Source organism: Berghia stephanieae, chromosome 4 (assembly GCF_034508935.2).
Source record: "Berghia stephanieae isolate SIO BIC M18660-M18661 chromosome 4, UCSD_Bste_1.3, whole genome shotgun sequence".
Classification (NCBI taxonomy): domain Eukaryota; kingdom Metazoa; phylum Mollusca; class Gastropoda; order Nudibranchia; family Aeolidiidae; genus Berghia; species Berghia stephanieae.
The window spans coordinates 17,309,020-17,325,229 of record NC_088363.1 but is presented as its reverse complement, the minus strand read 5'-3'; the positions used below and the strand labels follow the sequence as shown (position 1 = coordinate 17,325,229).

The 16,210-nt window shown below is 34.3% G+C and overlaps 2 protein-coding genes across 3 annotated transcripts in view; one reads left to right on the top strand and one right to left on the bottom strand.

Moving 5' to 3' along the window:
* Positions 1-1,938, bottom strand: part of LOC144970128 (scaffold protein ILK-like) — a 32,065-nt gene extending 30,127 nt beyond the window's left edge. Inside the window, exons 1-2 of one of the 2 annotated variants that reach the window (XM_078909377.1) lie at positions 1,430-1,938; positions 390-555 (exon numbers count right to left, since the gene is read on the bottom strand). In XM_078909377.1, the coding sequence (XP_078765503.1) occupies positions 390-555; positions 1,430-1,518 (255 nt within the window). In that variant the 5' untranslated portion in view covers positions 1,519-1,938. The remainder of the gene's footprint in view (positions 1-389; positions 556-1,429) is intronic. The other variant, XM_078909378.1, reaches the window with a different exon arrangement.
* A 57-nt stretch (positions 1,939-1,995) lies between these two features.
* Positions 1,996-13,319, top strand: LOC144970129 (replication factor C subunit 3-like). The gene is made up of 8 exons (XM_078909379.1): positions 1,996-2,197; positions 4,344-4,549; positions 5,870-5,967; positions 6,200-6,381; positions 6,577-6,713; positions 9,279-9,377; positions 11,090-11,159; positions 12,972-13,319. Exons 1-8 carry the CDS (start codon positions 2,111-2,113, stop codon positions 13,158-13,160), a joined length of 1,068 nt encoding a protein of 355 aa, XP_078765505.1. The 5' UTR covers positions 1,996-2,110; the 3' UTR covers positions 13,161-13,319.
* Positions 13,320-16,210: the final 2,891 nt, after the last annotated feature.

Below are 16,210 nucleotides of genomic sequence, written 5' to 3'. Positions count from 1 at the left end.
TTTCAATCCTTGGTTATTCTATAAATAAAAATATAATTACAACACCAAAGTGAAGTGCTCATTCCTTTAAAATAAAAAAAAGCATCTTGAGCTGTGCACACCTTGTTGGCTTCAGCATTTGGTGCAAAAAAAAAAATAAATAGTTTATTACCAAAAGGCAATTATATTTATCTATGGAAATGGAAAATGTAGGATAATATCTAAAAGGATAAATACGAGGAAAACTGGAATAAATATAATCAAAGAAGCATGAAATTTAGAAACAAATACAAAATGACGAATTTGTTACATTCTTTTCTCCCTAGCTCTGCAACATCTGTCCTTATTGACATTACAACCTTCTTCCTTACTCTACCCATCATATGTAAAACAATATCAATGTAAATTACCATGAGAACAACATCTCTATGACCATGCGCAGCAGCTAAATGTAAAGGTGTGTCATCTCCCATGTTTGTAGCATTGATTCGTGCTCCACGTTTTATCAGCATGTCAACAATGTTATCCCTTCCTTCTCTGGCAGCCCAATGTAGCAAACTGAATCGATGATCATCCCTGAAATACAAATAAAAGCATATAAAAGGTCGATAGAATGGGGGAAAAATAGCATATACAATCAAATAATATCACCAAAAAAAAAGTACGCGATTCCTCATCCATGGTATTCTTTATTACTTTGCTCATCTCTTTCAACCAGCCATCGAGTATGATGCTGTTTTATTTTTCTATTCATTCCTGAAAGAATAATGGAGACAAACCATCAGCAACTTTTTATTTTTAAAAAATTTGAGCCCTCTCTCTCTCTCTCTACCCGAAGAAGAAGAAGAAGAAGAAGAAGAAGAAGAAGAAGAAGAAGAAGAAGAAGAAGAAGAAGAAGAAGAAGAAGAAGAAGAAGAAGAAGAAGAAGAAGAAGGGAGCAGGGGGAGGAAAAGCAGATGAAAAAGAGACAAGCAAACAAGCTTTCATTTCATATAAGTGAATTTTTAACCCTTTTGGTCTTTGATTTTCTTTCAAATTTAGCATACATTTCTCAGTACAGCAGTATGTCTATTAGAAACAACTAAGCCCAATTTGCTGAGCCGGATTATTTTCACTGTTTGTGTTACTACTGTATCAACAAATACTTCCAAAATTAAGTAGAGTCGACGTCTTATAATTTTTCTTAAATTAAAATTGTAAATGGACTTGGCCCCAGGATTAAGATAAGTTGGGGTCAATTTTCCGGTACTGAGTGTAGTTTTATGTTAACGGTAACGAATGGAATGTCATGGTCATGTCTTGCCCTGGGTCCCTGAGACTGACACTGACACCGCATTTGAAAGCGATTGTTGAGAGTATAAAATCACCGACCCGTGTCTAAGTTTAACTCCAAATCTCATAAAAGTAAAAGTAAAATATCAAAATCAAGACTCTAGATTTAGATCCATACCCTTTATTCAAATCATTTTCCGTGTTGTCCAACCAAACTCGCACATTGAAAGCATTCCCTTCTCTCACTTGTGTAAATATATCATCCATTATGAAGTTTTGATTTCCAGGTTAAATGCAAATAAAAAAGTGGTAACTATTTATCAAAACTGTCTCATTCTTTAGGTATCCTTAGAATGACAACATTACACTAAAAGCCACTTTAGACTATAACGTAGAGATGCGGAAGTGTGTGAGAGCGAGTGCAAGAAGTTTGTTGTCTGCAGCAATCCAGGTACTGGGAGTCCGAGAGCAACCGTGTCCACTTTAGACACTCTAGAATTCTATTCACAAAAACGAAAGGAGGTAACGAAAATATTTAAAGATAGAACCGAACTTTGGAACTATCTTGGTTGAAGTATATGGATATTTTTCGTCGTGCGTTTGTAGATGAGTAAAAATGGTCGGTTGTAAAGGGCTAGAAACACTGTTTACATCCGAAAAAGGAAATGAACAAAATTCTGTAGAATCAACTCAACGACAACAGTATTATCTAGTTTTTCGCAATCAAAAGAGCTTGCAAAAATTTCTCATTTGGCGCGTCAAACAAAACGAAAGTAAAGTTAAGTAAAGATTGTTTTTTAAGTTTTAACTTTTTCTAAATCTCAAATCAGGGGAGGCTTGTTGGCCTGATATAACAAGAATGAGTTTGTGGGTTGACAAGTACCGACCAAATTCTCTCTCCAAATTAGATTATCACAAGGAGCAGGCTGCTCATCTGAAAAAGTTGGTAAGTTGGCGTTATTATTATATGTGAGTATATAGCTAGGCACTTTGATAAAATTTTCAAACTCAAAATATCTTGATTTGACTCAGTCAGGGGGATGGGACTTGAAAAAACATAAAATTTGATACTTTATTTGTTTCTCTACGACCTACGGTTCCAGAGTTATTAAAATTTTTCTACTGAAATTTTTTGTCAACTTTACAGAGAGAATCTGTGATCTCACTGCTGCCTCAAAACCAGCATCTCGCGGTGATCGGGAAATTTTGAGTTTTGCAGTCAACATGGCCCACTTATTGTTTTCAGTAATTTTGTTTCAATTAAAAAATAAATGGCAAGTGTTAGATATCATTTTAAAGGTCAGAAAATAAGCTTTATTTTCATATAAATCATTTTCATGTATGGAAAGTATGGAAAAAAATTAATGATGAACGAAAATGGAAAAAAAATATGAGGTTTTTGTCCTATAAAGTGGGGTTGGTGGCGGGAAAAATAAAATAATGAGCGAGTATATCAATTTTTATGAAATTTGGCAGAGATATTCTTCAATTAATTGTCTATCGATGTATGAAGTATAATTAAAATGTATCCATAATTTACAAAGTTGTTATAATTCAAAAATTTATAAATTTTTATTACATAAGTTTTCTGAGAAATACAATCAGGAATTGAGAATGAAATACACCGTTAGAAAGCTTGTTTTGTGCCCTTTATAATGATACCAAAATTAGTCACATAGGTTCACAAATAACGCCATGGTGACCAACACAGTAAAGGGTCAAAAATAAAGTTCCAAAAAACGAGTTTCACCTTACAGTGAGCCTATCGGCGGCCACTGGACTGGAGTTATCAAAGTGCCTAATATAGCCTAGTATATAGACATAGAGTCTAGACATAATATATAGATAGACGTCGAGAATGGTATGAGAATGTTTACAATTTACACACAGTACAGATCTACACTCTACACACAACTCACTTAAACTTAAATATATGGAACTTTTTCAGAGACCCATCACTCAAAAGTTGTTTTTTTTTAAATCGGGTCACAGCCACTATGCCATTTATCAGCTCACTGCTGTAGTACCAAAAGGGCGTTTAACAACAAAGTACCTAATAATTTAAGACAAGTTTCATTTTTATAAGTGAGTGGTATGATTTTTCTCGATACCATTATTACTTACTGTGTTTCCCATATATACATATATATATATTATATATATATATATATATATATATATATATATATATATATATATATATATATATATATATATATATATTATATATATATATATATATATATATATATACACACATATATATATATATATATATATATATATATATATATATATATGTGTGTGTGTGTGTGTGTGTGTGTATCGTAGTGTATATATATATATATATATATATATATATATATATATATATATATATATATATATATATATATGTGTGTGTGTGTGTGTGTATCGTAGTGTTTTTATGCACCTGCACCTCAGATGACGGTGTATCTTAACGGATCGTTTTTTATACACCTCCGTCACGCATGTGCATCCCACCCAATTTCATCAGCTATATTGTATTTCTGTTTTTGGACATGGCGAAAGTTATATTGTGACATCTGTAGGATGTTTTTGTTTATAAAGTTATATAAAAACAATAATAATTTTAAAAATCGAAATATAAAACCAGAAAATAGAAGTTGCATTGAAGGTAAAATAATGTTTTAGAAAGACCTTATTAAATGTGATGAACAGTCAGGTGGCTCCATAGTGTAGTGAACAAGCTGTCAGACTCTAACCTTGAAAGTACCGGGTTTGATTCCCATTGTAGACATTTTTTTTTTTAATTGACTTTATTTTTGTTTGCTTTTTTTCTTTCTTTTTTTTTTTTTTTTTTTTTTTTTTTTTTTCAAAAACTTTACATCATGTTTTTTAAAAACTTCGATTTTAATTTTCTTAAATTATTTATTTGAGATCTGTATTTGTGTGCCATGTTTCTTTTTACTTTATATTTTTAAAATTATTGTTATCATTCTTAAATTAATTATCATTGTATAAACATATATATATGTGTGTGTGTGTATTTATATATTTGATGTTTCTGCCCAATTTGAAATTCTTTAATTTTACCCTTAATACATCAGGTTGATGGAGGAGATTTCCCTCACTTATTGGTGTATGGGCCTTCTGGTGCTGGTAAAAAAACGCGTATTATGTGTACGCTTCGCGAATTGTATGGTTCAGGAGTTGAAAAATTGAGAATAGAGCACAGCAATTTCACAACTCCATCAAACAAGAAGATAGAAATATCAACTATTTCTAGCAACTACCACATCGAGGTTAATCCAAGGTAAAATTCATAATTATTTTTTTTTAATGATTAGAGGTAAAAGATGAACAAATATTGTTTTAAAATATCTAACATGGAAGCGTTGCATGTAACATAAGATAAGATAAGATGAACTTTATTAATCCAAAAACAGGAAATTACATTGTGTTTTTACATGACTCAAGGTAACAGATAAGATATTTAGCAGGATTGATGATTATACAACAAAAACAATAACAGTGTATCATAGCTAGTTGGGATTTAGTACCCGAGAAAACATTCAGATCATTCATTCGCACACTTGCTCATATATTTATGTTCTCCTACATTACCTACTATTTAACAATCAGTTGCTATAATTTTAAAAATATCTTTAAAAAAAACTTTAGCTTTTATATAACGCAGAGTCTAATTAACATGCTCACAACAAGGGTCCCTGATCAACAGTGACATGTAGAACAAGGCATGACGCCTGTTAGGCAATATTACAATTTTTTCCGACAGAGACAACACTATAACTGCCAGGTACTCATTTTACACCTGAGTGCGGAGAGAAAATATGATTAAAAGAGTCTTTTCCGAGGAATCAACTATGCGCCTAGCTAGGCTCGAACCCTAGGACCTTCCAATCCAAAAGCGAGTATCATACTACAAGACCAAATAACCTCACTATCCATCAAATGTACTTAAAATGTTTTATGGGGGTCCAAGCCGGCAGCAACGCTTATGTATGAGTAGACATGACCCCTATAAAATAGTATTACAATTTTTTTTTAATAGTATTTATGTTACCGGTGATGTACTCTATTTTCACCTGAGTTTGCACAGTTCACAAACCAAATATAAAACATGAAGTCTCACAAAATTGCTTGGTGCATTTTTTTTTTTCCCTGTAAAAGGCACTTTAAATATCTGAGAAGATATGCAGACCTGCCTATTTCAAAATAAAAATTCATGATTTTATAAAATTTTAATCACAAGGATAGTAGTTTCATGTTAACTTGTCATATTTTTGAATTTCTAAAAGTTTTGACTTGTATAAATTGTGATTAAAAGGCATTTGGTGGAGAAGTTTAATGTTAAGACATATTGAATGTTATATGTTTCTTCACCCATTCAGGGTAGGCAGGGGCTGATGTTTTGTACCTTTCATGATCAATGACTTAAGAATAGAAGAATTGTTACTTTTTTTCCAGTTGCAAGTCCCAGATGAGCAGGTTTGTATTAATGTGATCTTCCAATTCTAGAAAATTATTTGCAATTGGTTTATAGTTGTTGATATTTTATTATGTCCGACTGTATAAATAATTCTAAGAAAAGCAAACAAATTCTCTTTTCCAGTGATGTCGGTCACAATGACCGTGTTGTGATACAAGAACTTATCAAGAACATTGCTCAAACAAATCAACTTGACTCTGTTTCCCAGAAAAACTTTAAAGGTTTGTCCTTTGTGGTAATTAAGAAATTTTTTTTAATGATTTTTTTTTTGTTTTTTGGTGTAATGTGCAAAATTAATTAAAATTGAAAAAAAAAAAAAAAAGACAGATCTCAAATTGAGATTTGATTTGCTTTTAAAAATATATATTGTGCATGCTAGTCAAATCCATTCAATGATCAATGTTTTGTTCAGCTTATAACTTGGTTTTAATTTATTTTATCTTTTGTAAACAGTGGTTTTACTTACTGAAGTTGATCGGCTAACCAAAGAAGCTCAACATTCATTGAGAAGAACCATGGAGAAATACTTAGCCTCTTGTCGTATAATTCTGTGTTGTAATTCCACAAGTAAAGTCATTCCAGCCATAAGAAGTCGATGTCTTGGTTTGAGAGTAGCAGCACCTTCTACTGATGAGGTTTGTTAAAACATTTTATTTACCTCGTTTGTTTAGACAGTCTTCAACCAGGTACTTCTCATTTTTTGAAAGTATGTCAATCATATTCCAAATAAGTCCAATACTTTTCACTTTTATACCTTACCAAATATGGGGGGAAAGGATTTAAGTAAGTATGCACACTGGTTATTACTTATATTCATTTTTCACTTTCAGATTTGTCAGATTCTAATCACAATTTGCAAGAAGGAAGGATTAACATTACCAAGAGAAATGGCGGAGAAGATTGCAGAAAAAAGTAAAGGCAACCTAAGGAGGGCAATTTTAATGTGTGAAGCATGCCGTGTCCAACAGTAAGGTTCTCATAATGTTTAACTTCTGAATAAATATATCAGCTTCTGTCGTATTTGCTTCATTTTTACAATTTGGCCTAGAAAAAAGGAAACGAGTTCATATCACTGAAATCAACTTTTAAACTTAGTTGTATTGAGTTACATCACCACATCAAATCAGTTTTGTGCCATGTTTTTCCTAACTTGTCTCATAAAATCTCACTCTGGATTTGACTGATTAAAAAAAAAAAAGATAATATATTTTTATTGCTATGCACCTCATCTATCATCTAATTTAGAATGATTACTACAGTGACTAACGTGCTGCAAATCATGATATGATATCAGGGATGGGAATTTTCAGGATTTATCAGGGGGCATAAGATAACATAATATATTTGTTTTTATTTGGATAGTTCAGTTCTGTGATGAAAATTCTTCAATACTATCAGATCTGGAAAAAAAAGGATTAGCTACTGGGTTTAAATGTGGTGAAATGTGAGATTAAAAACGTGAATGAAATTTAGCACCACCTTTGACCTGTGAGGGAGCTCTGACTCTGAGTGACCTGGAAGACGAGAAGGGAGATTGGTGGTGGGAAGTAACGGACGACAGGGAGATTGGTGGTGGGAAGTAATGGACGACAGGGAGATTGGTGGTGGGAAGTAACGGACGACAGGGAGATTGGTGGTGGGAAGTAACGGACGACAGGGAGATTGGTGGTGGGAAGTAACGGACGAAAGGGAGATTGGTGGTGGGAAGTAACGGACGACAGGGAGATTGGTGGTGGGAAGTAACGGACGAAAGGGAGATTGGTGGTGGGAAGTAACGGACGACAGGGAGATTGGTGGTGGGAAGTAACGGACGAAGGGAGATTGGTGGTGGGAAGTAATGGACGACAGGGAGATTGGTGGTGGGAAGTAACGGACGACAGGGAGATTGGTGGTGGGAAGTAACGGACGACAGGGAGATTGGTGGTGGGAAGTAACGGACGACAGGGAGATTGGTGGTGGGAAGTAACGGACGACAGGGAGATTGGTGGTGGGAAGTAACGGACGACAGGGAGATTGGTGGTGGGAAGTAACGGACGACAGGGAGATTGGTGGTGGGAAGTAACGGACGAAAGGGAGATTGGTGGTGGGAAGTAACGGACGACAGGGAGATTGGTGGTGGGAAGTAACGGACGACAGGGAGATTGGTGGTGGGAAGTAACGGACGACAGGAAGATTGGTGGTGGGAAGTAACGGACGACAGGGAGATTGGTGGTGGGAAGTAACGGACGACAGGGAGATTGGTGGTGGGAAGTAACGGACTGACAGGGAGATTGGTGGTGGGAAGTAACGGACGACAGGGAGATTGGTGGTGGGAAGTAACGGACGACAGGGAGAATTAGTGTGGTGAGTAACGACAGACAGGGAGATTGTGGTGAATAACAGGGAACCAGGGAGGATTGGTGGTGTGGAAGTAACGGACGAAAGGGAGATTGGTGGTGGGAAGTAACGGATGACAGGGAGATTGGTGGTGGGAAGTAACGGACGACAGGGAGATTGGTGGTGGGAAGTAACGGACGACAGGAGGAAATACACTAAAATCTAGATAGGTGTGTAAGACAGAATCATTTAATTGTTCTAACTACACGAGATAAAATTTCCAAATTTATGTCCTCATACCCATTTGTTTTGAATGTGATTTTTGTGCTCTTCTTGAAAGAATTGTGAGAGCTCCATAATCTTTAAGCTTTTTAAGATTACTACCAAGGTCATCTGAAATGTAGTAAAACAATATCAAGCCTGCCGAATCTTACGAATTTTTTGTAATTTTACTAATTTTAGACAAATTTCATGGCCAATTACAAAAATACGAAATTTTATGGAAAATTACGCATTTTTTATTCTTAGTAATACTTAAATAATGATAATAATATTAATATAATGATAAGAATAAGAACTACTACTAATAATAATGATGATGATGATGATGATATTAATAATAACTCGATGTGATGTTGAAGTAAGTGATCATCAATGTCAAATTGTGGTTGTTCGTACACTATTTCAGAAATTACTAATTTCCTTGTCAAATTACTATAAATTGACATAAAAATTACTAAATTTGAAGTTTTCAATTTGGCAGGTCTGCAAAATGTTCATAGCACTCAGAAGTGGAATAGAGGAATGATGAAATATAAACTTTTATATACTCAGATTGAACACTTTTGAATAAAGAGGGGGAAAACTGGGTGCAGAAGAGATGTTTTGTTGTCATTTTCCTTTCTGTTTTGAACTGCAAAATTTTGTCATGAAGCTAAGTCTTCCTCAGAACACGCCATTCATGTCTCAAGGCAGACATGCGTTTGGCAGAGACAAGCATGCTCCCTCTTTGGTTGGAAAGTCATTTTCTGGTGGTATGGCTTTTAATCCAATATTAATGTCCTGTTCGCTTTTGTTCGGAAAAATTTTTCCGTTAGTAATTTTCTAAATTTATCTAATTTCTTCTTCCTCCATTTAGAAAAAAACATCTTTAGTTTTACTTTTTATTCAACTAAAAATAGCAACTATATTACAGAAATGCTTTCTTCAATTTCAGATATCCTTTTAATGTGGAAAAAGAAATATCTGAACCAGATTGGGAACTTTTTCTTCGAGAAACAGCACGAATGATTGCTCAACAGCAGTCCCCCAAGCAGTGAGGGCTTATTTTTATATAATATTTTATTCCAAAATGAATTTACTTATTGGGATATTGACCAAAGCTAAATTGCAATTGTCGATGTTTGGGATATATTGTTTTGTCCTACCTTGCAGCAATATTCATCGGTGTGTAATTGGAGAAGAACAGTGCCGAATTCTTTTGATAATTATTTTTCTCTGCTTCATTGCTTGATTGTGCCTCTAATTTTTATCAATATTTGGTATTTTAATCCCTTTTGCCGAAGATTATCCATTATAAAATGGATAAGTTTGACTAATTTATGGTTAAGAAAGGTAATGGCTGACAGTTGTCCTTTTTTTGTTGTTGTTGTTGTTAACTGAAAGTCCCTGTTTATCTTTTTGCTGCTGGATTTGTTTGTTTTTTGTTGTTTTTTTTTTTTTTTTTTTTTTTTAAAGAAAAAAAATTAGACTAGGGGTCATATACATTGCCATGTTGATGTTTAGGACAATATAATGAATATATAGCATACAAAATCAAAAGATTGTTGGTTAGTGGTATCCAGCAAGGAATCACATGTGTAAATTAACATTGGTCAAATTGTTGAAATCAGCAAGGAAATCTCCATCAAGGCAATTGACGCTGAGATTGTTGGAAAGCTTGAATTCCAATGGAGATGTAGAAATCATTTTACTGACGGAACTTGTGTTAAGGAGGCCAAATACAAATGGCAGCAATCAATATTTATTTATAACTCTGCCAATTTATTTTATAATCTGTGATAAATTCAGATGCTGCTACTAGTAGTAGTAGCATTTAAGTTAAAGGGTAAAATTTTCTTCTTTTTTTTCTTTTCTTTTGATCATGATGTCTAATTTTTGTCGATGCTCCATTATGCATTCTATTTAAGCTGTGTATCATATAAATGTACATGCATTCCTTTCAAACCATTTGGCCAATAGGACTTACTGAGGATAATCTCTGTTTTTGTAGTTTTCATCTAATGGTAAAAATTGCTTCTTATCCATTGCATTGTACACTTGTCTTGTCTATCACATACTGGGTGGGGTTCCTACCTCCAATAGTGGGCAGGGAGGTACTTGCTGTGTCTTCTATCCCCCTGTATCAGTTTTCCAACATGCTTTCTGTCTTTGTCTTGGAATGAGATTACTTAGTTTTGTCCTGGCCCTGGTCAGATACATGGCTGGGAGGGAAACAGTCGAATGTATAGTTATAGTTTTGGGAGATGATATTATTCTGTTATGTATTGTTATTTTTTTTATTTTTAACATATGATTTTTAAACATTTGAGTGTATTCCTCTCAGTTGAGTCTTGTGCTGGTGTCTGGGTAAGACTTTTAGGTGATCTCAAACTAAGTACTTTGATGGTTTGCTCTTGGGATCTACATCTGTTTCTTATTTGAACCAATTCCCCTTTGTCTTATGTTTTCTTGTGTACTTTAATTGTAATTCTAGAACTTTTTACTATCCCATTTTCTTCCTTTTTACTGGCTTTGATATAACCTTAATGTGTTGCAAGCGTTATAAAACCCTTAAAAAACAAAAAACAAAAACATCTATCACAAAGTACACTCAATTCAATGTTGTTAATGGTTTGGTTGACTTCTGATGTCAATTTTGTATATTTAATTCTTTATATCGTGAAACAACTTATTTTGTTTGTGATACCACTTTAAAAAATTAATGGAGGTTTAATTTTAATTTAAAAATTTGTTTTCTTCTTGCAGGCTGCTAGAAGTCCGTGGTCGGTTATATGAGCTTCTCACACATTGTATTCCACCGGACATCATCATGAAAGTAAGATTTTGGATTTTATTCTCACTTCTTATTCAGCAAGCCACTTGTGTCAACATTGCTTTTGTCAACATCCAAATATGTTAGGGCTCCCACGATAAAACACTGTATGTTGAATACAATAATTTCTATGATGTTATTACTATGTTTGCTTATAGAGCATGAATCATCCTTAATATTTTGATTCGCTCCAAAAGTGTTGTAAAACAATTTTTCACTATTAAATTGGTTTATTTGTGTGAAAGAATGTGCTTTATCTCATTGTCTGTAATTATGTTAATGTGTATTATTATGGAACTATTCATACCTACTTAAAGTCACATGACTGATTATTTTTCTTTAAATTTTTACATCTTTCTCCGCTATCTTTTGACACTTTATTTGCTGTATGTATACCCCAAAAAATTAACTTCAAGGGTCAACAAAACAAAATGATTCTTAGATGTCTTTGATCCGTCTAATGGAATTCACAAAAATGTGCTTGATATCAATTCTTTAGTGTCTTTTATTTTGCTTTTAAAGCCAGAAAAGAGAATTCAAACCTTATACTGTTTTGAATTATCCAGTCATATATTTGACTCTTTTGGGTACTAAAATGAAAAGATTACATCCAAATTACTTTTGTTAAAAATAATTCTAGCCGAGAACATATATTGACATCATCGGGACTGCGGTAAAATGTCGATATAAGCATGAAGTCGATATATCAGTCATTCTAACAAATGAGAATATGCCAGAAAATAGCAAAGGAAGTCAATCTCGATGGTTTGATTGCTTTTAAAAGGGCTGAGTTTGAAATTTATGATGGTTCACTTTATATGACTTTAAGAAGTCTAATAATAATATTGTGGTCCTTCTCTAAAGGCCAAGAATAAGTTTATGGACCTTTTCCTCAGCACTGGCAAGGACCTCAAATAAGGAAGCGTCCTCATGAAGTTGCTGTGAAAAACTGTGGAGGGTCTTGATAGCTACTATAGTGGCATGGCCGAAAACTGGTTCCAATGGTACCTGAGCTGACTCCACATCAGCAATGGCGTCTATTGTCGAGTGGTATCGAGACTGAGTACCAGTAATAATGGTGTTGATCATATCCATAATATCAAGACTGATAAGCTGAGCATCGGCACTGCATTTTAGAGAAATAGTTTTGTTTTTGTTTTGTTCATTTTTTAATTTATTTACTTTTTTGGGGGGAGGGAGAGGGGGGTTGGCTGGGCTGAGCACAGGTAGACAGTCTCGCATGTACTTGTAGTGGGTGATGTAGGGAGCATTTCTCATTCGGGAATTCCCATTACTGGTGTCAGTGCCGAGATATGATGGCACAGCCCGTGACTAGGCTTGACTACTGACATCACGATTCTGATCAATCAAGATTCAAGGGAGGTTATTGGACAATAATCTTTGGTTTTTCTTTGACTGTTTTTTTACGGGATCTCTGTACAATTTCATTGACTGTTGTGTTTTACTTCACTGCAGGACATCTAGATCTTTTTATCTTTTTTTAAGACAAATTATAGTCTGTATCAGTGGTTCACATGTTAATATATTATAACTGTCATGTGGTAAAATTGTTGTTGATATAGATGATCATTATTTACTAATGTTATATAGAAAAAAAAACTCAGGACTTTGATACCATGTCAATATAAGCGTGATGTTGATATAGCCGTTGTCGATATATCCGCTCTGCACTGTAGTCTTTTGATATTGCAACAGTCCAGTCTTTGCTTTCTGTATGTCAAGGATTTGTATGTACATCCTTTTTATGAATGTACAAAGATTAATTTGTCTTGCTATAATTATCTTTGCATACAGGGTCTACTAAGAGAATTGTTAGACGTTTGTGATGGTACTATCAAACCAGACGTTGTGGAGTATGCAGCATTCTATGAGCACAGACTACAGCAAGGACAAAAGGCCATTTATCACCTGGAGGCTTTTGTTGCTAAATTCATGGCTATTTATAAACGATTTATGGAGGAAGGGATCGCTGACTTTTTCTAACTACCTATTTAATTCTCATTATGGGGGGGGGGGGGTATTATTTGTTAAAGTTCCTTTCAGATGAACTGACCAGGTCTATACTCGGTATACTGGATTAGTATTGTATATAGTTTCTCTATGGATGTTTGAGACCTGTAATCAATAAAAATGATAATCACATCCAGGTTGTTTGATTTTTATATTCGTAATAATTAGTTAAATCTACTCTAAAAGGAATTTTAACTATCTCTCCTATATCCCTACATTCATCTTTTATATTCTGTGGCAGGAAAATATTCCAAATTAACCCATGGTGGCCAAGATGTCACTTACTGTTTCCCATATCTGTTCCAAGTTGCTCTCTGTCTTTGTTTAAGATTAAAATTTGTATTTTTTTCCCCAGGTCCTGCAGGGATCATTTGCTTGGGGGAGGCAGTCAAGTGTATAGTACATTTTTTAAAGAGATGATATTTTTTCCCATCTGATGCTGTTATTTTCTGTTGTATTTATTAGTTTTGAATATTGTATATTGTGCTTTGTAAACATTTGACTGTATCCTTCATAGTGGGATCCTTTGCTTGTGCCTGGATGGGATTTTTTAAAGTAATGCCAACATATAGATTGCTTGTGGTATCCTCTTCCCTATTTGGCTGTCCCCTTGGTCTCCCTTTTTCTTTGGTGTTTTTTACTTCATATCCACGACTTTCCTCTATCATGTTCCTTTTTACTGGTGCTGAAATGATCTAATACTGACACAGGCGCCTCCTTTATATATGCTACTCCTTCCATTCCATGTTGTTTCTATCCTAGTTATGTATTGATAACCATTAAGTTTGCAAGGCCATTGGGAGATCATATGTGCAAAAGGAAAAGTCAGTTTCATTACGTGAAAGCATGACTCCTTTGCAAGGTTTGCACAGATTTTGAAAAAAAAACAACAATCTGCATCTTTTGCATTTCCATTCATTGTTGGACCATTAAATCAAGTGAGAGGGTGCAATATCGCATCTATGACACAAGTATTGAAGAAATATTATGTTACTTATACTAATATTGGTCTCGAGTGATTTGCAATTGTCATTTTTGGTATATTTCTTTCTGTGAGGCTCTCATGAGAACTACTGTTCCATATTTGAACAACTTGCTTGTATTAATTTTTCTTAGATTACCTGTAACTTGGGTCAATGCTAGAGTTATTACCTTTTGACCATCACATTGTTCCCTCCTTTATCTATATCCAATGGGTCTTATTTTACCTTTTTTAATTCTGAAAGAAATAAGATCTGAAGAGGACGGACGATTTTGAGGCTCGGCTCTCCCATCCTATGGGAAAGACTATTTCAGTTTCTCTTTGATTTGTTTTTATTGTTTTTAAGGGTTTTATGGCGCTTCCAACACATTTAGGTTATATCAACGCCAGTAAAAAGGAAGAAAATGGGATAGTAAAAAGTTATAGAATTACAATTAAAGCACCCAAGAAAAAGTAAGACGTAGGGGAACTAGGAACAAATAGGGATCAGATGTAGATTCCAAGAGCATACCACCAATGTACTTAGTTTGAGATCACCTATAAGTCTCATCCGGATACAAGCACAAAATCTAACAAAGAGGAATACACTCAAATGCTTACATTATACATTGAAAATAACAATTATAATAATACATAACAGAGAGATGATTTACAAGGAAAAAAACATCATCTCCCAAAACAATAACAATGCATTTGACTGTTTCCCTCCGAGCTAGGACTCCGGCCAGGGCCAGGATAAAACCAAGTAATCTCATTCCAAGACAAAGACAGAAAGCATGTTGGAAAACAGATATCAGGGGATAGAAGACACAGTTTCTCTTTGAGATTTTCACTTACAAAATAAAGAATGATGTCCCAACAGGGTCTGTCTGGGTACCTAATATTTTTAATGTCTAAATTTGGTATATACCAAACACTTCCTCCATGAGGCAGAATTGTTATTAAGTACATATTCAACAACTTGACTAGACTAAACCTTATTTTGACTTGTGATTTATGGAGATTTACACTAAATAGATCGCTGTGGCTACCTTCCATCAAGGCAGCATCAAGCATTTTTTTTTTTTTGTAATTCATGATCAGGATGTTCCATAGGAATGGCCCAAAAACCAGTGTCTAAATCTAAGGGAAATAGATATTGTTTTTGTTTGTTCGTTTTTAAGGGTTTTATGGTGCTTGCAACACATTTAGGTCATATCAGCGGCAGGAAAAAAGGAAGAAAATGAGATTATAAAAAGTTCTAAAATTACAATTAAGGTACCCAAGAAAAGGTATGAAGACAAATAGGAAACAAGTAGATTCCAAAACCACACTATCGAAGTACTTAGTTTGAGATCACCTAAAAGTCTCATCCAGACACAAGCACAGATACCTACTAAGAGGAATACTTTCAAATGTTTACAAATCATAAATAATATGAAAACAAAACATAATACAGTACATAACAATAACAGATGATTTACAAGGAAAAATATATTTCCCAAAACTATCTTTACATGTGACTGTTTCCTTCTCAGCAGGGGCATCTGGACAAAACCAAGCAATCTCAATTCCAAGACAAAGACAGAAAGCAAGTTGGAAAACATATAGGGGGGTAGAAGATACAGTTAGTACCCCCTGCCCACTATGGGAGGTCAGGAACCCCACCCAGAACTGGGGTATTTGATGACTAGCCTATTTTCCACGCACTCTCTTTAAAAACCATGACAATAGAAAACATAGGTTATTTACAAAGGGTAAAAATATCTCCCAAAAACAATGCTACGCATTTGACTGTTTTCCCCTCAGTCAAGGACCAAGGAACCAAGTAATCTCATGCAATACAAGACGAAGACAGAAAGTCACATAGAAAAGGAAACATCGGGGGAACAGAAGACACAGCAACAATGACCTCCTCATTCACCATGGGAGTCAAAAGAGAATAACATGCAAACTCCATCAAACAATTACTGCTATTGAATAAATCAAGACAAATCTCTAAAGTTTGGTTCATTATGCTACATTTTATTCATCTATTAAATTTCATTTGTAACATTAACAA

Bases quoted from the DNA above. Each gene is read 5' to 3' on its own strand.
- LOC144970129 (XM_078909379.1), top strand. From the start codon at position 2,111: ATGAGTTTGTGGGTTGACAAGTACCGACCAAATTCTCTCTCCAAATTA. The intron at 5,968-6,199 runs GTTTGTCCTTTG...TTTTGTAAACAG, and splicing joins TTCCCAGAAAAACTTTAAAG to TGGTTTTACTTACTGAAGTT. The intron at 6,382-6,576 runs GTTTGTTAAAAC...TTTCACTTTCAG, and splicing joins CAGCACCTTCTACTGATGAG to ATTTGTCAGATTCTAATCAC.